The sequence below is a fragment of the Misgurnus anguillicaudatus genome, chromosome 25 (genome assembly GCF_027580225.2).
Source record: "Misgurnus anguillicaudatus chromosome 25, ASM2758022v2, whole genome shotgun sequence".
Taxonomy (NCBI): Eukaryota; Metazoa; Chordata; class Actinopteri; order Cypriniformes; family Cobitidae; genus Misgurnus; species Misgurnus anguillicaudatus.
Genome location: NC_073361.2, coordinates 28,600,374 through 28,624,503, shown reverse-complemented (window position 1 = coordinate 28,624,503; position 24,130 = coordinate 28,600,374). Strand labels below are relative to the sequence as shown.

At 36.3% G+C, this 24,130-nt stretch overlaps 1 protein-coding gene across 6 annotated transcripts in view; it reads left to right on the top strand.

Annotated features, from left to right (window-relative positions):
* The window catches only part of asic1c (acid-sensing (proton-gated) ion channel 1c), a 127,341-nt gene that overhangs the window by 82,881 nt on the left and 20,330 nt on the right, over positions 1–24,130 (top strand). For 2 of the 6 annotated variants that reach the window (XM_055182770.2, XM_055182767.2), the window contains exons 1-3: positions 5,281–6,268; positions 16,132–16,282; positions 19,154–19,281. In XM_055182770.2, coding sequence (XP_055038745.1) covers positions 5,630–6,268; positions 16,132–16,282; positions 19,154–19,281 — 918 coding nt within the window. In that variant the 5' untranslated portion in view covers positions 5,281–5,629. Of the gene's footprint in view, positions 1–5,279; positions 6,269–16,131; positions 16,283–19,153; positions 19,282–24,130 lie in introns of those variants that run through there. The other 4 variants (XM_055182769.2, XM_055182771.2, XM_055182766.2 and 1 more) reach the window with 3 other exon arrangements.

The window sequence follows — 24,130 nt, the reverse complement described above, 5'->3', positions numbered from 1 at the left end:
GGGGTGATTTTTTTGTAACTTATTCTTTTAAATTATATTAAGCCTTAAAGTTCTGCATAATTAAGGGTGTGGCTACTTAAGTAATGGGTGAACTACCAGTCAGTCGAGCTAGGCGGGTGAGGTTTCCTCTACCAGCCACCTCAGCTTCACCTACGTCCTGCCTCTTTACCAATTTTTGGATATCTGCGAGTGATGCGCAGATATGCAATGGCATATGATGGCAATGGCAGGCACCATGGCCTACTATTGGCTTCAAAAACTATCTTCAGAAACCTATGGGTGAAGTCATGGACACTACGTCCATCTTTTTTACAGTCTATGAACAGAACACAATCGGGGTATTCTCACAAAATTAGACTTATGAGGTGTCATGAAACATTTTGATAAAAAAAGTAAATGCAAAGTAAGAGTATCAAAATATGAATCATACAGTTACAAACATCTCTTCATGTACTATTTTGCACATGATTTCAAATGACATCATACAGACCAATTTTGTTGTTTTTTCCACATTTTATTACCGCAACGTGTCCATGACTGGATTTGGGTTCTTTGACATGGAAATGTTTATAATAAAAAAATCTAAAAAATTAAAAGCTTCAGTGCATTTTATACTAGATTTACAGTAAAGACACATGTGTTATTTGGTGATCATTGGTAAATGTAGAGACAATAATAAGGAATATAAATGTGTCCAAGAAAAATTTTCTCATTCACCGCATCCATTGTTTTTAAGCCCTCAAGGAATTCATATTTTCAAAAAATAATTTGTTGTAAGAGACATAACTGACTGTGACACTCAAGATGGCTACCAGGTAAGCAGTTCTTATTTTTTCTCTCCAGATAAAAGTTGAAATTTTGTTTGTCATAGTACCTTGACAACTTTTTAGTTCTCGTTACCGAAACATGAGTTTGTAAATGCATATATTTAATGTAATATCATGTTGTGGTCATGATAATTTTTGATAATGAAAATCTAAATGTAAATAATTCTAAAAGAAATATTTTTTAAATCCTCTAAAAATAATGGTTATAGACCTTAAGTCTGGGTTTCGCGAGAATCACCCACTTACCCATGTTACCCAACCGTGGATTGAAACAACCCAGCAATCATATATGTGTGTTTATGTAACACATGTTCTGTACAATATTTACCCAACCTTGGGTTAAAAACAACCCAGCATTTTTTTTTTTTGAGTGTGTACACTGTAAACCCGGAATTGATTTTACTTTAAAAATTGGAGGGAAGTTGTGGCCCTATAACACAACACAAAACTCATGACTGACTATAAAGCCCTATTCAGACGGGATTAGTTTTATAGGGGTAAATGGAGTAATGTAACTTTGCCACAGGAGTCCGGACGTCTGTAATGATGATGGTCATTTCGTACAGGATTAGAAATCTCAGTAAAACATTCAGAAGTGGGAGGGGTTATTCGATTACACAGCGCATCGCCACCCTCGTCGTCACCTGCACATTATGTTGCTTCCTGATATCACGTCCAAACACACAACATGACGCCGACGAGAAAAACTTGAAATTGGACTAGGGAGAGGAAGCACTGTGTTTAATTTCGGTTTAGAGAGACTATTACGTGCTTCTGAGAAGTGACTTTGAAGTCTGTATCGTCGTGTGCAGTAACTGACTTGCTACTGACTTGTTCCACCACTAGAAAGCAAGTGAATGCTTATTCAAGCATTTCCATATTTGAAAAAAACATGCAAAATTACTGGAAATGGAGAAATTTACGTGTATAGTAACAGCTGGTCCTTTCGCATAAGATTAGTTAGGGGTGCGACGAGATCTCGCGAGATTAAATGTGTTTCGCAAGATTTTTTGTGAAGGTGCTGGCCGTTTCTCAAAAAGACTGCATCCTTCGGAGGTCGCATTTTTAAACTGCATTTACTTCATCACTGTCTTATTAGAGATTATTAATAATTATAAAGTTTACTAATTATTTAGTTAATCGCAAATTGTTGTAATATGCTCACGACTCGCGAATGTAATGCTCAGTTAATGATCTGAAATAAACCTTGGTGACATATGCAGCCTGCATATACGACCTCCGAAGGATGCAGCTTTCTGTTTGACCCTTTTATAGTGCATGCATTATATTTGTCTTTTACTGCGTTTGCTTTTTTGTTTAGGTTTCCAATAATGTTCGTTTGGGAGCTTGTGTGAAGTCTGAGACGCGTTGTGTTTGTCTGTTGATCAGTGTCAGATGTGTCTCAGCAGATTAAACCCTCACACAGAGTTTACATGATTTAATGTCTGCATGTTCTTGCTCAAAAAATGACAGTGGCTGTATCATTTCTAGTGTAAAGAAATGGACATGTATTACATATTAATATGGATTTAAACATTGTTTGACTAAAAATAAGCGTTTCTCTCCGTCTAAAGTGAAAATGAAGACAGCGTTCGCGAGACAAGTCCTCTATCGCCCCCTGCAGGCATTTGTTATAATACATACATAATGCTTTTTATTTATCGGCCACAAAATGTTGTTTAATGTAACCTGGTTTTAATACTTTATTTGAACCAATTATTATTGCATCTTCGTTATTATGTAATTTTAAATGCTACTGCTCACTTGGGTCTATTTTTATTACCCCAAAATAACAAATTACTTCAGTTTTAGTTAGCAAGATAATTGTTAGGGCTAGTCATTGATTAGTTAAAACATTTAAAAATAATGTGATTTCAGTTTCTTATTCATTTATTTTATCATTGAGGGTTTCTTAAAAAGTGTAAAAATATCGTCTCATCTTGTTCTCGTGAACCCAATCTCGTGTTTCGTCTCGTCTCGTGTATTAAGTGTCTCGTCACACCCCTAGGTTTAGTATTACCTGAGGTAATTTCTCCGGACCTTTTTACAGAAGTTAAAAGTCGCCGTAATTTTCTAATTCTAGTCATTTGAGACATTCACGTGGAAATTCACGTCATGAGAGGGGCTTCTGCGACTCCGATGAGACTTCGCTCGCTTCCTGTAATCACGTCACTACTACAGCAAGGTCCTGAGTGGTTAACGCGGCGCAGAACTCCGCCAAAGTTCAGATTTTTAACGCGTCATAAGCGTGTACCGCGCCGCAGGATGCCTAATCGCATCTTTGCATTAACTTAACATGTAAATCACTCACGCTTGCTGCCTCTACCGCGTGTGGTGCGAACCCTGCATGACATAAAGCATTCGGATGGACTAAAATCACTGAGAAGCTCTGATAAATTTGCTTTGCGTTTTTGGCATGAATCGTCAGAACTTTGGAGGTTCTGAATGTGCTGAACAGAATTCATAAGTAAACACTGATCACTTGAGCAGTTACTTCACAAAATTATTATTTACAAAAAAAAACATTATAATAGCATAAATATTTTTTTAATAAAAGGTCAAAGAGGTTTAAAGGTGCAGTGTATAAATTTTATGAGGATCTTTTGACAGAAATGCAATATAATATAGTTAACAATATTTTCAGTGGTGTATAAAGACTTTACATAATGAACTGTATTGTTCATATTACCTTAAAATGAGATGGTTTTTATCTACATACACCCCGGGTCCCCTTACATGGAAGCCACCATTTTGCGCCATCATGTTTCTACAGTAGCCCTAAATGAACAAAATGTTATACAGAGCGCGTTTGCCACTACGTTGTCTCAGACGATGACATGTTTGTAATGTGACCGCTACTGTGCTTCAAAAGGGATGGGTGCAATTCACAACCTCACCAGATGCCGCTATAATCTACACATTGCACCTTTAAGTATAAAGTGTGAAATAAATGTGCGTACAGACGTTTGAACTTCAAATCATAATTTAACAAAAACTTTCGTACTTAAATTTATTTTAAGTGTATGCAAAAACAAGAACAACTAAAAAAAAAGTAAGAACAACTTAGATCACACATATGCAATAATCATGAACAAGGAAAAATACACTGAAAAAATGATTAATTCAATTTACTTAATTTTTTAAGGTAAGTGGTTGCAATCAATTTGTTTTACATTTAAACAAAAGTTTTTTGTTTTGTATTTCTAATTTTATTTGTTTAAATGTAGCTTTAATAAATTGATTGCGACCACTTACCTTTAAAAAATTTAGTAAATTGAATGAAGAATAAGACCCATTGTGGGTTCGATCCCTGAAAACACGCATACTGATAAAGCTATACTGTAGCTTGTAACTTGCATTTTGTATGAAAGCATCTGCCAAATGAAAATTTTCTTATTGCTTTCTGCACAGACTTTATGCAAAAAGCTATTTAACAACTGTGATTGTTCCAGAAGTCTGATAAATTATGCTGGTATTCCAGTGCCGTTCATGTGGAAAGACAAAATACATCTTGAATGTATCTAAAACTACATAGATGTTAGATGAATAAGGTTCCTGGGATTTTGCAGAGCCCTCCAAAATGCCCTCGTGTTTTTCTTGAAGTCGTTTGACCATTTACATGATCCTGTCCACTGACAGATGTTATTTTTTAAGAATCATGGAAGCTGAGAATGTCAGTCATGCCTGAAATTAACTTTTTTATAGATCATACTCCATAAATGAACACAAGTTGGAGAAAGTTTCAGTATTTGGTATGTCTCACTCGAACTGGCATAAACTCCAGACGTTTGTATAAACCTGATGATCCATGTATTACACGTAAGGATTCAACAGATCGTCTTCAGTGGAAGCGAGACAATCTGACCTTTTTGTACGAATATGATACATTATTCAAAATCTTTTAGTTCCTTTCTGTGTCGCTTCAGACTTTTGGGACCCCATTGTACAATTTAAATCATGCATGATATATAGATATAGAAGAAGTGTCAGCAAATAATTGCTCATAAAGAAAAGATCGATGCATTCAAAGTATCGTTTTTTGTGTCATGTGACATGCATGAAAACAACAGCTTGTCTCATCTAATATGAGTTGGGTGAATTCATTAAAGCACACATTAAAATATGATCATTAACATATGTGCCACATAAAGATCATTTATCTTCATGTAAAATAAACTGGAAAGACTCCAAAGATTCAATAAGGTGAAGACATTATAAACAATCAAGCAGCCTGATAAATACTGTCGTGCCTGCGGGAATCTCTTGCGAGATCTTGGTATTGCAGGATATTATTCTTCTACTTTAATACAAGTAGTACATCAAAATCCTCGGGTTTCTCGATTCAAGACTGCAAGAAGCTGGAAAAATGGATGTGTGTGCCTGCTGCAAATCCATCGACTGAATAATTTGAGAGGATTGGGAGGGGCTGAGCTCTCTCACACAAAGAGAAATGCAACAGGAATCTGCAGGCGGCTTCACACAGTTCTCCTCAAAAATATGAAGAAGAGACGAGCCGAGATCTGAGCAGAAAACTTAATCTTATTGGTTCGAATGCCTTGAGAATCACAGATCAGCTGGGCAACCTGAGGATCGTACATTGGAATGAAATTGTAATTGGATTTTTTTATCTCTAGAGCGTTGGATCCGGTGCTTGGTAATGTAAAAATCATTTTATTTGTATTTGCATGGAATAAAGTGGAATATGAATGAAACCTTATCGTAATTTAATTCCCTGATGGATTGTGAGGACGCATTAAAGCATTATGCATTTTAAAACTTTGTCATTTCACTAAAGTACAGAGATGTCAACTTCCAATCAGGAGATGATAAACAAGGACTCTCTATATGATGATGCTAAGAAACCCAGACATCGGAAAAAACTGGAGATGACTTTAAACCACAATCTTACTGATATTACAACAGCATTTGTTCTTCGAACAAAAATCCATGGGCTGAAACACATATTCTCCCCCCATAAATCCAGAATCCAGCGAATGCTTTGGCTTCTAGCCCTTTTTGTTTGTTTCGGGTTACTCTTCACCTGGTCGTGGAATCGAATCCTTTATCTCCTCTCCTATCCGGCCGTCACGAAGATCTACATGGTTTGGACCCGCAGCATGACTTTTCCGGCCGTGACGTTTTGCAATCAAAATCTGTTTCGTGTATCCAGGCTCACTACGGCTGACCTCTACTATAGTGGCTACTGGATGGATATCATGCACTTGAACCATACGGTCAACCGACAGAGCGTTTCAATGCTAAAGCACAGCAGACACAAAGAAAGACTGTTGCGTCTTCTTGACTTCTCCAACTTCACCCCGCCTCCTAACGTCCAGATCAACACCTCGGAGATGATTGACAGGCTGGGGCACCAATTGGATGAAATGCTACTGGAATGCAAGTTTCGTGGTGAAAACTGCACCTCCAAGAACTTCACTCCTGTATGTAAACAAGCATGAATTTATTTCAGCGGGCGTGATGAAAAATAGTTAACATAATGAGCTCACTTTAAAGTGTAACCCGCTTCATCACTGTCAACAGTTGTCCTTGGCTAATCTGCAACACTCGTATTCGACATTTATTGCTCAAGATGAGCCAATAAATCAAGTCAGGCGTTCTGATGAATTAAAGCAATCACTCGTAGCAATGAATACACTCTAAAAAATAAAGGTTCTTGGAAGGTTCTTTTTCAGGTTTTATGGTTCCATAACATCCACAGAAACATTAAATTTCTGTTGTACAAAAAGTTATTTGTAGTGAAATACTGTTCTTACTTAAACATAAAAAGATAAGAAGAGATGGTACTTTTAGGAACCATTGACAGAGATTCTTTGGGTAACCAAAAATTGCTCACGTAACACATGCTGTTTCTGCATTTCTGATGTTAATCTGGAGTACCTATAGAGTAGTATGACATCCTTTATATCTCCGAAGAGTCTTTAGTTTAATAAGATTTATAAAAGAAAGATTAGCTTTACCGAATCTTTCCGATAACGTACGAAAAATGAAGAAGGAGGAGTTATACCGCGGGAGGAGCGAGTACGAGTCGTACAACACTATACAACACTGTTTAACTTATGATTCACTACATGTTCGTGTCATTTATATAATATGCACGCGCCTTTTTCCAACATAAGACAGAAGTCTTACTTACCGCATGCAACTCGTGACCCGGTTGGGAAAATCCAGCGCATCAAACACACACGCAAAACTCCGCTGCTACCCCGGATAATAAACTATATCCATTGTTTCCATAAGGCTGGCTTTCTTCTCCTTACATCCAGAAACACACTTCTTCTTTCGTGCCATTGTCGAGTTTTGAAATTGAACAAAGCTGTGCCGTGTGATAAGATGTTTGCAAGTTCTAGTTTCTCCCACTGATTGATGGGTGGGCGGGGTTTTCTGGGGGAAGTGTCCATATAAAGAAGTGATACGTATAGAAACCCCTAAAATGTCAGCTGGACCCGTAATAAAAAAAAAACTTCCTGAAACTTGTATGAACCCTGGCGAAGTTCATTCGGCACAGAAATACTCTGTAACACGCCAACTGCTTTTTTTGACACTTTGCCTACGTTTAGCATGAGGAAACAACTCTATAACTGTGTTAATAATTCAGAATGCTTGACATACCATTGAACCACCCCTTTAAAAATAAAGGTGCTTAAAAAGAACCAATAGGTGAAAGGTTCTTAAAAAAACATGTCTTTCTACCTTAATAAAAACTATTTTTGCTACCAAGAAGTAGAAAGGTTCTTCATGGAACCACTTAGCCCAAAAAAATCTTGAATAATTATTTATATATAATATAGTTTGTAGGGTGGATGTTTTGTAGTTGCATGTTTTGAGTAAAGCAAACAAACAAGGCATTTAAATGGATTAGAAAGTTAGACTGAAGATATTTCCCATGTTACGAGCTCTAATTCTGTCAAACCTTTGTCTGCATAGTGCATAAAATGCATTATTATTTAAAAACTATTAGAAATGCTCATAAAAATGTCATATCAGGTTTAGGTTTTGAATCTAAATACTGACAACAAATTTCTGCACTGTTAAAACCGTTCCTTATCTGTCAGGGTAATACCTTAAAAAGTAAATTTTGCACCTTTATGGGTATACACTACATTAAAATGTTGTACCTTTTGCGGTACAATACTATACCCTAAACTAAAGTCCTATTGTGTACCTATTAAGGACCAATTTTGTACCTGTTAAATGTAAGGGGTTCAAAACATTTAGGGGTACAAAACATTTAACTGTACGTTTAATGGTAAAGTAATTTACCTAAAAAGCTACAACATTATATTACTATTTGTATACGTGTAAATGTACAAATCGGAAGTTTAGGGCAGTGTTCCCCAACCTTTTTTCTGTCACGGCACAGTTTAATAAGTAAAAAAACATACGGCACACCACTATACCAAAAAGCATTAAAAGAAATGCACAAACCTCTATTGCAATGCTTAAATACTTGTTTAACTGGAATATTTTACTATATTAAATGTAGAACTCACATTCAATGCAAGTACACTTGTTTTGATGAACACAAAGATTATATCCTGGCTGGAATTGATGACATTGACCTATGCAGTTGTGATTTTTAATTTTTCCACGGCACACCAAACAAGCTGTCACGGCACACTAGTGTGCCACGGCACAGTGGTTGGGAAACACTGGTTGAGGGTACCATCCCAGAAACAGTACAGTTTTGTATTTTCTTCTGTGTCTGTGGGTTGATGTGGTTTATGGGAATGGTGTATAATGACATGTTTTTTTTAAAGCAAAAAACATGTTTACGGGGACACTTTCTGTGTAAAAACTGCCTACAGGCTTTTGTGATGGTTGGGTACAGTAAAAAAACATTGCGTCATGCCTTTAACCACATAAGCCGTGTGTGCGCGCGCGCATCAAAAAAGATTCCAAGCTGTCACTGGAGCAGTACCCTTTAAAAAGGTCCTAATATTAGGTATACAGTATGTATACATGTGGTACCACTATGCACCCCTGAGGTACTAATATTAACTTTTTAGGTGCAAAGGTGTTCTTTTTGAAAGGGTACCACCCCAGTGACAGCTATGGACCTTTACCATTTTTTAACAACTTCTTTCTGATGGTGTTACTGTATATGGCCAGCATTTACCATTATTCTCAAGTGTGTTTTTTTATTAGAAAAATAATGTCCCAATCAGTGTTAGGTAGGTTACTCAAAAAAGTTATTAATTACTAGTTACTAATTACATCTTCAATCATGTAATTAGATTAGTGTAAAAATTACACTCGAATAAATCATATAAAAGTGTAAATTATTCTGGCCACACTTTTTAAAGTCCAATTCTCACTATTACCTATTAACTACTTTTGCCTCAATATACTCCTAATTATAGCTTAAATTTAAGTATTGGGATTAAATAGGATTAAGGACGTAGAATAAGATTTTGCAGAATCAGGCATTATGTGCTTTTTAAGTATTAATAAAAAGTTGAAATCTCATTTTAATGCTAATAACCAACCAGTTAATAGTAAGAATTGTAAACTAGACTAGAGCATTAACATTATTCTTATTAACTAACCAAAATATTTAAAGTGAAAAGGATACATAAAAAAACATTAGTTTTAACCTTTGACTTTCAATTTTGATGTTAAATCCACTATTGTATATATTTGGTCTACAGTCCATACAGTATTTAGCTCAATTACATCAAAAGTAACTGTAATTAAATTACTGGAAAAATAAGGGATGGAATTACCCCTTAATTAAATTAGAGTTACTTATTACTGATTATACAACAGTTCTTTCTGGTTCTCGAATCTGATTGGCTAAGAGCCATACGATATTGTGCTGATAACAGCACTGTAGCCGCTTCACCTTTAGTATTATTCCGCCACCTAGTGAATGGAGGTCCTAAGCAGGCTCATCTCTGAATGGAAAAACACAGACGCGCTGTTTGAATCACTCTCCGTGTATCTCATTAGTTTACTAGCTCATAAATCAGTCTGAATCCCCAATCAGAAGTTATTAGTCAAAGATCGGCGCTCTTGGATGTTACGTTACAGTTAATGGGAGAAATGTCTTGTCACATCGTGTGGATTATTAACACTTGGAAAGAGGAATATAAACACTCGTTTTTTTTCTGGAGCTATATTTCTTATCAGAACGCGAAAACACCGTGAAACAGCAGGTAAGCACCGCAGCTTTTAAATGTGGACATTGATCATTTACTTTATCGTGACCTGACTATTAAAACATGTTATGAGATATCGCCACTGGTATATTTATAAGCAGCATGCAAAAACATATCTCTGACACTTATAAAAAACATTTTATATAGTACTGACAAGAACAAAGTTTAATAATAATAATCGAGTGCTCGTATCACGTTAAGAATAAATGAGAAAGCAATAGTAACGTTATACAAATAGTTTTATTAACTTTTACCTCGCGCCAAAACAATAACAACACAAAAGACACTAAATATGAATTAAAAAACAAGTAATAGTTTGATCATGACACCAAATACTGCTGATTTGATCTCATTTTGACGATCATAAACAAACAAGGCCAACATGAGAGCCGGGGTATCTCTGTCAGAAATGTAGCCCAGAGAGGGCGGTGGTCAGCGGGGCGAGTGAACACTGATGTCCGCTCATGCTTTGGTTCTCATACGTACTGAATCTCACTAAGCAAACATTCAAACAGATGCTATCTTTACTAATCGACTGCAGATTTAAATATAATACATATACATTCTCGACTGAACTAATCTTAAAACTACACTTTGTGACCAAGAAACGGTAATATAAAGTAACGGCTTTTCCGTCCATTGAGTTCTTATGAGCTTCAAAGCAGCCGAAAGTTTTACCTGTCATTCTGGCCGCCCTCAAATCCGTGGCGGAAGAAGTAGTTCTCAAACAAAGAGGCTTTTAAAATAACTCCGTTGTTGTTTTCTAGTTTTCGTTTTTCAAACGTGTGCCGTCGAACTGTTGTATAAAAGCAATATCGCTCTCGGGGTCGTGTGGTGTAGCTCTATATCATCACGGCTGTGATTGCCTCCGGCACTCGGCCTGCGGCCTCGTGCCTCTGGCCTAATCACAGCCGTGATGATATAGAGCTATATCGCACTCCTACTCGAGCGATATTGCTTAAGTAACTAGTTATACCCAACACTGGTCCCAATGCAATAATAATAATCATCTTCATCATCTACATAGAATAAGAATAGGCTAAAATTTCATTTTTTCCGTTATTTTTTCATAACCCAGACATGTTTTTGACAGTCTTCTTAAGATACACCTGTACAGTATGTGAATATTTTCCTACACTTTTCCTACACTCCTAGTGGTTTAACACGTTAGGTGCTATATAGCACAGATGTAGAACCATATGGTGCAATGTACAACCATAAGTGATGCTATAGTCTTATGGTTCTACATCGGTGCTATATAGCACTTAAAGTGGTTCACTAATGGCGCTTTTCCATAGCATAGTACCCCATGAGTTGACTCAGCTTACTTTTGGGGGCTTTTCCACTGGATACTGTAGTACCCAATACTTTTTTTTAGTACCACCTCGGTTGGGGTTCCAAACGAGCTAAGCTGATACTAAAACATGACATGAAAACACTGTAGATCACTGATTGGTCTGAGAGAATCGTGACGAGGGTCATGCTAAATGCAAAATTAGCTTTACCATCGTGCTTGTGCTGTCTCCAGCAAACCTGTTGCTTTGTTGTAAGTTCCCAAACTCCTTTTTAGCTGTAAAAACATCCACAGGTTGAGAATCAGGAACACCATGCCAGTGTTTTCCAGACTTGGGGTTTGTGGTGGCACAGTCGCGATGCGGACTTCCGCATGTATGGCATTTTGCAACTTAAATCAGGCTCAGCGGACTGTTTGTACAGAAACTGTCAGGTAGTGATAAACGTGATGTGCAAACATTTATTTATGGTGGTCAATTTTGATTTTGTGGTGGATTGAGAAATAAATCAATGTATGGGCATTCCAACGACGCTCTCACTTGTATGATGTCACAGCAGTAGGCAGCACAAATATAATGACACGCCCATAATCCCTCCCACTCCGAAGTGTTACTAAACTTGATGGAAAAGCTAACCAAGCCAAAGTGAAGTGATCTGACCCGACCTGACCCGTAGGGTACTATGCAATGGAAAAGCACCACTACTTTATGATTATGAGCCAGTGAGTGATATTTAGCACAGTTTTTGCTAAATAGTGTTAGTCAAGTGCTTGATTCTAATAGTTTGTTTACAAAATATTTTTGTATAATATTACTCTGAAGCATCAGCATTTTATCATGCGTAGATATGTGTGGTGGGTTTAGAGAATGGTTTGAAGTAACCCTCCAGGCTAAAGTCTCAGTAACATCAGTCGGCACAGAAACCGCACTCTGACAAATTTCTGGGTGGAGATTCATGAATTATTGAAAAGCGGCGGGTGCCTTGCACAGAAGTGTTTAAATGTGCCTTTAGCTGAACTCCTTTGCTCAATATCTTGATCCACTTTATATTCATTATCAGATGGAAAACCATTCAACCTCCTTTAATCCCAAGATCCCTTCCAGTATTAGCACATGAAAATCTTTGCATTGCCAAAAAACATGGTTTCTTTTCAGGAAAGAACTGCACTTGCTCGCATATTATACATGCACAAAGCTGTAAATCATTCCAGTCCAAATTAATTCTTGCCTGTGGCTTCATGTGCTTCCCTTTAGGATGAATGAAGTTAATTACTTTGGAATTGAGAAAGAGAGAAAGGCTTTGACTATTGTTCTGATACAATGTGCTCATTCTGTGTGTTTTGGTACTCTGCACAGTGTACACAATGCCTCCATAATGCCTCTGCATGCTGACAACGTTTTAGTTTGGGTCTAAGTACTTTTATGTTAATTGCGATTTTGAGATAATGCATCTCAACCTCGCATCTCGCTGTGTGATAGGAAAGTGGAAAATTAACAGTGATTGTAGCTTTGATGGTGAATGATTAGACTGCTGGTCTGTGGGCTTTTAAAGGTGAAGTATATCAGTCATTCCCAAACTGGGTGAGGTGATGATGGGGGTATGCAGAGCACCGTTTTTCAATATTTTACTATGTTCTTACCTCAACAAATTAATCTATACCCATCTTTTTCAATGGGTACACTTAATCTTTGTACAGCGTGTCGTGAATGTGTTAGCATTTAGCCTAGCCCCATTAATTCCTTAGGATCCAATGAGGGATGAATTTAGAAGCCACCAAACACTTCCATGTTTTTCCTATTTAAAGACTGTTACACGAGTAAGTATGGGGGCACAAAATAAAACGTGGCGATTTTTTAAGCAGATAAAAATGATATTGTATGTCGAAAGAGCAATGTTTGGCTAGGCTAAATGCTAACACATTCACAACGCCTGTACAAAGATTAAGTGTACGCATTTAAAAAAAGATAGGTATACATTAATTTGTCTAAGTTGAGGTAAGAACATAATAAAATATTGAAAACGGTGATGTTTTCCTTTAAGACTAAAACACTTTTAAACCAAGACTGTGTATTTCTCACAGGCAAAAACTTAAATGCAACAAAAATAATTACAATTTACAAAAATGATATAGTCTAATCAAATCAACCATTCAGTCATCTGTTACACCTGCACTGCACCTGTGATTTCTGGAGAGACCCTGCATCTGACATCACATATTGTAAAAGCCTGGTTTCCAAGATGTCCATTTTAAAAAATGGTGTTTCTATTAACCAATATTACTGTATGTGACTAAAACGTACTTTGTTCACGATAAGTCATTCCTAAAACCATGGCGATGGATGTGTTCAACTTCATATTGCACCATGCAGACCATATGTGGATGACATCAAAAGACCATGAGAAAGATTCGAAAGCATACAGAGCAGTCGACTCCCGAATTGCTCTTGGGTATTTTGATGTCATGGGCTTGTTGGTTCTTGAGATGCCACATGAAGTCGAACACACCTCTTCTGTGGGTGCATCCCAATTTCAGGGGCTGGATGTGGACTTTGAAGGCGAGCTTCTGTCTTTGAAGGCTGCTTTCTCTGAAGTCCACAAAGCAAACTGAAATGAGACGGTCTAGCCTACGAAGAGAGTTGCATCACTTTCTGTTCCCGTCCTTCGCGCCTATCAGAGATTTTATAAAATAAATAAGGAGCCAGATATTTTCCCCTTTTATTTTAGAGAATATGATATGTTGATGCAGATTAAACTACCCAACAGTATATCAGTATATAACAATATATATTTAACAAACTTAGAAATATACAAAAGTAAAATGCGTCATGCACACTATTGCAGCAATGATATTAATTTACATAATTAAATGTCACTTATAATACTAAAACATTGACAAGGACCGTAAATTTGCTAAATATAAACTTTAATTTAACTACAGTTATGAATGTTTATTTTAAACAGGGTTTCCCGCCGAAAATGTGTTAATTAATGTGGTTGGGGCCGGGGGGCGTGGCAATCAAAGGGGAGGGGCGTATGCATCATGATGAAAATTAAAACATTTTTATTTAAAACACTCAAATTAAACTTAATTTAGAAGAAACTATGGCAGAAAATAAACACGTACTAGATTATTAATAAATTAAATGTTTTTACCTCTAACGGGAATAGCTGCGTGATGAAATAAAACGAAAGGGTTAATAAACACAAACTGAAGCAGATGTTGTAGAACGTCTGGCGAATGATGATAGGTAGCGCGAAGATTGTAAAACTGATTAAATCCCACGATTAATTACATTATCTTAAAGGAGTGTAACTACTGTAGCATGTAAATAATGCACATGAATAACGTGAACAAGAGCGCTCCACAATTATATCGAATCAACAGGCACGTGAAACCTAGCTAACTTACTTTCAATTTGCAAGAACTATAGATTAATACAATAACAGGCTTAAATAAACCCAAAACATAAGTCCACTTACAGTTCTCACGGACACGCGTTTTATCAACTGGCTATCCTCCAGACATGACGGACCACGTCTTTACCTCATTTCAGCCTTATTTTTTTTGGATGACCGAGTTAAGGTGGTAGGGTTTCCCAGCTTAGGTGGGCTGCCCGAACTGCAAAGTTCTAACCCTCTTAAAATACCCAGATGTCACGCATTGAATCTTGAGATAGTCAAGGCAGTGAAGGGTCCATCTATTGGTTTCTGGGGAAACAAAGGCCGCATTTGGAGCCTGCATGTGAAGGAGCCTTCGAATTTGGACAGCCTTTGTAGTGGCCCGGTGACATCATTGGCCTTCAAATACGGTCTTTCGAAGGACGCAGACCCTAAATTGGGATCCACCCTGTCTTCCCCTCCAACCAAACATACTGCGCCATCTTTAAAGAATGATAATGAGACTTTTACACACGTTCATATTTTCACACGTCCAACTCAGTTTTGCGTTGAACTTCCTTTACGCTCGCATGACGTGGTTTTAAAGACTTTTTTTGACATATGGGAGTTTTTACGAAATTGCTGTGTTTCCATTGGCTTCATTTTTAATTTGCGCAATTTGAAGGGTAATAAAAACGCATGCAGTGTTGACAGTCATGTATGTGTGTGTGACATTTTGTGATCCGTACCAAATAGTTAAAATAATTAAAAATATAACCATTTAAAAAAAAATCTGGAGAAAAATAAATTACAATACTGTCTGTGTGTGTCATCATGTTGTGTTACTCAATGAAACCGAGCATACAGCCAACACTTCTTGTATTTGCACATTTAACTGGGACACCATTGGGAAATAAAGAAATGAATTTTACCCTAAATACGGAGAGGCAATGAGATATTGATCTTAGCTGCTGCGTTTTCCCATTAATTCTGCATTCATAAATCACTCGTTTCACAATCTACAGAAATAAAACCTTGTAGCCTCATCTTTGTGTCACCGTATTTTGCATGCAGACAAAGTCCCGCTTGTTTCGTGCTGATCAGAAAGCTTGAGCTCAGGTAGGCCTTGTTAAAGCCCTAAAGCTAAATGAGATCTATCTCTCATTAGTGTCACTGTGAAACCATGACTGATTTCATCTCTCTGGTCAGTCTCTTACTAAATCAATGTCAAAACTGTGCCAAGACCATCACATGCTGTATTAGGCAGCTATTACTAGAGCTACAGAAGCAGTTATTTACTGTAGTTGCTGTCAGATCACTAAAAATCCATTCGACGGAATGGACATGACCGTCATGTTGTGAATTTGATTTAATAGTTACGCGGTAATCATCTTATGATGCTTTTAGGTACATTATTTGTAAGTTAATGGCTGTTTTTTATGTTTTGTCCACAGATTTACACTAGATATGGGAAATGCTACACGTTCAACTCGGGTCTGGATGGAAACCCCTTACTGACGACTTTAAAAGGCGGAACGGGGAACGGGCTGGAAATTATGTTGGATATTCAACAGGATGAGTATCTGCCTGTGTGGGGCGACACAGGTGAGCAAATGTGATCCAGTCTGTGAAAACAAGCTAAAGTCATTTTTGTGTGATCGTCTGACATAACGTAAGAGAACATTTTGTGAAAATATAACCTTGATTTCTTTAATATTAATCTTTAATACTGAGTAAGGTCATGTCAAAGATTGGAATTGATGTAAAATCACTAACTGCATTTCTATTAACTCTTTTCCCGCCATTGACGAGTTATCTCGTCAAATAATAGAAAACTTTTCCCTGCCAATGACGCTTTCCTGATGAGTTTTTACTGTAATCTGTAATTCCACTATTATCCACTAGATTACCCAATTTATAAAAACTAATTTAAATTTTTTTTAACTCTGTCTTAATAATCGTTCTGAATCTGATCTCTAACAAAATTCCTTTACAAAAATGCAATTATTTTAGCTTTTTGCTCAAAATTTGGTATTTTTGAAGAAACTTAAAGCAACACTAAAGAGTTTTTTTTTTTTACTTAAAATAACGTTTCCAAAACAGTTTCAGTCGTTCATCCACTCGAAACAGGGTGAATGGCACTTTCACATTCGCTTTGCAGCCCTCTATCGGCCAAAACCTCACTAAAGAAGTTTCAAACCATCGGGTCGCGGTCCTGTAGTTCGAGTGAAAACTACAAAAACTTGCTTTACGGCAGACCTACAATCCAATCAGAGCCAGCTTTGCTGCAGTAGGCTAAATTATTTACGACTGTGGTAATGGACAAATCCGCTTCCAACCTGTAGGGGGAGCAAAGAGCAAAAACGTATTAGTGTTGCTTTAAGAGGTTATAAAAAGAGAACAAACAAATTTGATATATTTGTATGTTTATAGAAGAACATTTTCCTAGAAGGCATTTTGTGAAACCTTTGTGAAAATCACAAAAAAATGCTGGCAAGCAACTTTTGAGGAATCTGTTAAATATTTGCGGCAAATTTTGCGGTATTTTTTAAATGTCGACAAAAAAATTATTGCCAACTGACGCTGTTACCATTAACCGATGTCATGCGACTAAAACGTAATTTTGTTGTCTCGCAATATGTCATACCAAAAACCACGATAAAGGAGATGTTTGACCTCATATTGTACCGCGCAGACAACATGCATATGACGTCGGAATCGCGCTTGTGTTTTTTTTGATGTCATATGCTTTAGGTTTTTGTTACATCACATGAAGTCAAACACACCTCTTCTGTCGTGTCCTTCAACCATACCGCGCCAATTTTTAAGAACATCAAGTGGCCTGTTAATGCAGAAAAAAATGTTTGCAAGAGATTCCTTTTTCGAATTGCCTGAAAAAAAAACTCACTCGAGTGTAAAAACATTTGTGATATATTTGAGTTTATTGAAAATTGCTGTTTCCACTGGGTGCATTTTTAATTCGATTTCAATTTAAAGGATAATGGAAATGCTGCTAATGAGTGAAATCAAACTTTAATGGTCTAAATCTTATTATTTGATTATGAGACTTTAGACTGGATTTCGCAGACAGGGTCACAAATAAATAACACTAAAAAGAAACTTTCTTAAATGATCACATTTCTGTCTCACATCTTTATTAAGAGCTAATAATCATGTATATTTGATAGGGCTGTTTATCTGCAAGAATCTCCTGATACGATACAGACCACAATACAGGCGTTGCAATGCAATGCAATATGTTGCGATACTGTAAAGTGGGCCAATATATTGGGATATTTCCTGTTTAATAGGACATCATTTTAGGAAAGCTGTCATTGGAAACAAACCACCATATGCACACCTTATAAAAAAACAAAAAAATGGGGGGCACCCCTATGCTAGTACTTCCTGTCACTGTTTAAGAAGAATGCTACAGCATACTGTATGGTCGGGATGTAAACTCCAAACGAAACAAGTGCCATCCATCTTGTAGGATTTTTATTTAAAAAAATATTAATTTTGCTTTTGATAATCGATACAGTATTACCAAACAAAAATATCAGGATACTCACATGTATCAGTATTTTCTTACACCCCTGATATTTGTTCAGTACAGTTTGGCACTTGTTACGTATAATAAATAAATAAATAAATATTACACACAGTGCACACACACAAATTATGCAAAAACCTTTATTTTTATTATGAAAAAAAGTAAACATTTTTATTTGGTATGCGATTAATCGCAATTTTTTTGACAGCCCTACTATTTACATTACATTTACGCATTTACAATGTTTTTTTTCCAAGCTACTTACAGCATACATACATTTTTATTTTTCTAAACGCATGGTATTGTACATGGAGTACAAACTGTATACTTGGTATAGCTGCAAAATAGTTCTCTGGGTAACTATGTTCCAGTTATGTCCAAAAATTATATTTTTATAAAGACAAGGTATATGTATCATCTCATGAATATAGCAGGAATTAAGGCAAACATTAGCATAATGTAACTTAAATTGTATGTATGCATTTTGCTGCTTAGATAACAAAATTACACCGTTTTAACCATTTTAACACAAGACACATTGCCGCTTTGAGCTACCCTGTTTTGTTTTTTGTGCCCTGCTGCGTAATGATGCATTTTAAATTAAATATGAAAGAAAACATGCAGTCGGTATCAAAATCTAATTTAACAACATTGTGCATGAAAAAAATATGTAAGGGGTATAACAGCACCATATGCAACTAAATATCATACAATATAAATAAATCTTCATCATATATTAATCTCCTCTAAAGGGGACTTTATATCCAGAGGCAATGTGAAGCCAGTACAGTAATAAATACTGGCATTCTGTATGAAGTAATTATAAAGTTAATTATAAAGTAATTATTTTTTAACTGGAGGCTATGGGTTTGACATCTAATCTCCCCCTGTACTGTAAATAATCTTGTTTAATGTCCCGACAGATGAAACGTCGTATGAAGCTGGCATCAAAGTTCAAATCCACAGCCAGGATGAGCCGCCCTTCATAGATCAACTGGGGTTCGGTGTGGCGCCTGGTTTCCAAACCTTCGTGTCCTGTCAGCAGCAACTGGTACCTAATGCAACACATACTGCACATTTACCACACGTCTATGACATCATCACAAATGGTGCATGAAAAAGTGTTCGATTTGATTTTACATAACATGTGAAATCCAGTCTCATAATCTTCTTATGAGAGTAGGAGCATCAAACTCTTTGAAAAATGGTAAACCTTACTCAGTCAATATTAAACGTATCAAAGTTATATTTTAACACAATCTTTACATTATCTAGGATGATTTTATTGGCTATGGCTTTAGCTGTGTATTCACAAGCAGGGTCATAAATATTTAACTTATGAACTTAAAGGTGCAGTGTGTTATTTTTAGAAAGATCTCTTGCCAGAAATGCAAAATAATATACAAAACTACATTATTAGGGGTGTATAAAGATCTTTCATAATGAACCGTTATGTGTTTATTAACTTAGAATGAACCTTTTTATCTACATACACCGAGGGTCCCCTTACATGGAAGTCGGCATTTTGTGCCACCATTTTCTACAGAAGCCCTTAACGGACACATTTTTTTTTTAATAAGTTGTCTCCTACGATGACATGTTTGTCCGGTGGCGGCTACCATAGCTTTTCTATGCGTTTCAAAAGCGAGGGGTGAGCAGCGGATTAAGCCTTGGTTGCAGTTTGCAACCTCACCACTAGATGCCACTAAAATTTACACACTGCACCTTTAAACACCAATGACAAACAGTTTTACTGGAGATTAAATTTATAAATGAGACATACAGTACACAGACTTGCTGTAAATAAACTTTTTTAATGCAACATTTACTTAGATCATAATGGCCGTCATGTTTCTCGGCCGATGCCAGAAGTTTCAAAATGGCCGAATTTGATGATCAAACGACCTTGGCTGATGGTTCAGTCTACGTCTAGTTTCAATGTTTTATGCGCGCTACATTGCTCGAAATGTCCATTGGCATTGGCACACACAGAGCGACAGCTGAGATAGAGCTGTTTATTGAATTTGAACACATCTAGTGAAGCAATAAATGTTTATTCAAATGCATGGCAATGTGCACAGAGGTCACGTGACGTATCATAAATGTGTCATTTGGGTTTCTATGGAAAGTCAATTGGCAGGAGGTCAAAAAAAGTGTTTATTTGGGTACTGTAGCTGCCTGCATTGTGCAGTCATCTATTTTTTTCCATGAAGACGAATCTTACGCCAAAATCAATACGTCTTCATTCATCGACTCTTAGCAATAGACCAGTCAGCAGAAAATAATCAAACGCTGCTGGCAAACTCACTCTCACCATCTTCATTTCAGTTTACTCACCTCCTCCTGCTTAATAAAAACCAAAGCGGTTTGAAAACCGTCATAAACCTGCATTACAACAGGCTGTTGCATTTTTATAATTTTATACGAACCATTCAGGCTGCGAGAGAGATTCAAGAACAGTGTAATATACCTATACAGATACACAGTATCGTTTGATTTAGGCTATGTCCACACGAAGCCGGTGCATTCCCTATCCGATCATTTTTTTCCTTGCTCTAAAAAAATAATCCGTAAACACGAAACCACTGAAACCGACTGAAAGCGGTGCAATATATATGCCGGACCAGTATGGGGTGCTGTAATTCTGCCACAGATATACACTATACACGGAGAAGAAGACTTAGAGCATGCGCATAACCAACGTATGGTGTTGTCCATTATCGCTTGTTGGTCACCACAATTGCATAGAAGCAATAGATTTTGCTGTAATAAAGCTAGTAGGCTTTAGTAGCTTCTGTAGCACGAACACAATCACGTAGTCTGCCGTTATTGTTGTTGCTGTTAAGTGTGACGCTTCCGACACGTGATCTGATGACGTTTTCGCTTCACAAAATATACGGATTGGCTGTACAGACGAAACCGCAAGGGTGTCGGTTTCAGATTTTTCCACTTTAGGACCGGGTTTCAAAAAATAGCGGATTCAGTCTCCCAAAACGCCAGATCCGTGTGGATGAAACGCCAATACGATAACAAATTTATACGTATGCAGTGATACGCGTCTCCGTGTGGACAGCCCCTTAGATATAAAGATAGACAGTAGATTCTTTTTCAATACAGCTTATAATTATTTTGAAGAAATTAAACACATGATATAAACCGGACGCAGTATTATTGTTCATTAAAAAAAGCCATTACAATTATTTTACAGACATCTCATATACATATATTTAAAATGAGTCAAAAGATTAATCATGATTAATCGCATACAAAATAAAAGGTTGTGTTTGCATAATATACGTGTGTAAGTATTATGTGTATATGTAATTACACAAACATTTATGTATACATTTAAAAAACATTTGTGTGTATATATAGATATATTTATTTTATACTATATAAATATAACAAATGTGCATATATAATACTTTCTTAAATTTTTACGTGTTTACTTACTGTAACTATTATACAGTATATATTTAATAGGGCTGTCAATCAATGAAAATAATTAATCTAGATTAATCGCTTAATTGTCATGAGTTAACTCGTGATTAATCTTTTATTAAGTTTTATCTGTTGTACATTTACCTTAATTTACACTTTTCAAGTTTTTAATATTCTAATCAGCATGGGTGTGGACAAAAATAGATGTGTGTTTTTTCTTTCTCTATTTCTGTTTGCTGCTGCATCATTTGTGACGCGTGTTGGCAAATTGAGTCGGAATGAGCAATTTTATTTAAATTAGTTCTTTATTTTTTACATTCTCTATTAAAAAAATTCAAAACAATGCATGATTTGTTGGAATCTGACAAAACATGACAGAACCACACCTGTTTGAAGTTGACAGAGTCAGCAAAGTGAATTTTGAGAATACCACAAAAATTACCACATCCATACCTTAAAATCATTGGCAAAACTAAATTTGGCACAATGAAGTCAATATATGTTAAACTTTTTCCTTTTCTTTTAGGACACTTGAGACAGACGGCTTTAAAGGATTATTCCACTTGCTTAAATAACATCCCCATGCATCCAAAATGTTGATGTCTTTTTTTGTTCAGTCAAGTAGAAATTAAGGTTTTTAAGAGAAACATTCCGATTTTTCTCAATTTAACAGACTTTATTGGACCTCAACAGTTAACAGTTTACAGTTTCAATGCAGTTTAAAATTGCCGTTTCAACGCAGGTTTGAAACTGTAAACTGTTGGGGTCCAATAAAGTCTATTTAATAAAAAATATTATTCTCAACTGAACAAAGACAGACATCAACATTTCGGATGGCCATTGAGGAAGAGTGCATTTGGCCAAACAGCCTTTTCAGTTAGGGCAGCTCGTGAATGGAATCTCATTCCAATACACATTAGGAATTTTAAAACTCACGCTTCTTTTAAATTTCACTTAAAGAAATGGCTAATAGGCAGTGTTGTATAAAGTATTCGAAAGCAATACTTGAGTAAAAGTACAAGTATTGTACTAGAAAAAGACTTGGGTAGAAGTGAAAGTTGTCTTTTAAAATATTACTCAAGTAAAAGTCTTAAAGTATCTGATATATACTGTACTTAAGTACATTAAATATCAGAAAATTACTTTTGATACTTAAGTATTTGAAGTAAAAGTAAAAAGTTTTTTTTTTAAAGCAAGCGGTTAGAACTTTGATTGTGAACTTTTTTGTGTCTCTTTCTTATAGTAAAGCATATTCAGGGTTCCCATTATCTTCTTAATCTCAATCATCAAATAAAAATCTGTCTTTTCCAGGACTTTTCAGGCACAATTCTCTTAAGTTCAAAGAGCAAACAGCATATTTTTGGAGCTGACATCAAATAAAAAAGCAGAAATTTCACTTTTGTATGAACTTCAGGTAAAAATGAAAAATAAATAATAACTTATTTATTTCAAAACATGAGCATGTTTTTGAAAAAAGTATCCCTTTAAGTTTGCTGCTTCACGAGTCTTGTCGCTCTTAATAACTCTTTTAACAAAAAAAAGATGGCAAACTTTATCCCCCTGAATAATTATTTTATCATCATTTAACAAGTCCTGGGGCCTCATTTATAAACGTTGCGTACGCACAAAAGAAGGCGTACGCCACTCTCTACGCAATACTTGTTATTTATAAAAAGCAAACTTGACCGGAAAATGTGCTGTCCGTCACGCAAGCTCTGACCCAGGCGTACGCACAAAACCGGGTGAAATGAGAAATGGCGACACCGTCGGCAGATGGAAGAAACGCGTGAAAGTGAAAAAGACAACACTGCCTCTCATAAATAACATGAGGACTTCACAAAGCAAGTCTTACAATTAACAGCCTACACGAACACCCGTTTGATCGATCAGCAGTGAAACAAAAAAATAAATCAATCGAAAATTACAACAAAAATTCAAATGAACACATATTTGCTAAAAGAAAAGTGAAATATGTTCTGCAATAATATTGGCATGTTGTTCAATTCATCCTCATAAAGAATATCGTTAACAGAACGAAATAACGTACAAAACTGATATTCTCGTCAATGTGTCCGTCTGGCGGAGCAGATATAGATGCAATTACATAGACAGATAGATAGATAATTAAGGAGACAGACAGACAGACAGACAGACAGACAGACAGACAGACAGATTGATAGATATCTCAAGTGCCTTTTTGGCATTAATAATGCCCACACTGTGCCCTCCAAACAACATTTTTCTCCTCTTTTCCACCTCGCCAACGATAACTTCTACTTCACATTAAGTGAATTTACGTTTTTTTTATTTCCTCTATGTGTTTGCCATGATTTCGCAATCAATGCATATTAACTTGTGGGCGTTCCACTGACTATTTATGGGCAACTATGGGCGTGTCATGAAGCCGCAAAAGCTGTGCTACATTTAGAATTGATTGTGATTTATTAAGGGAAAAATGC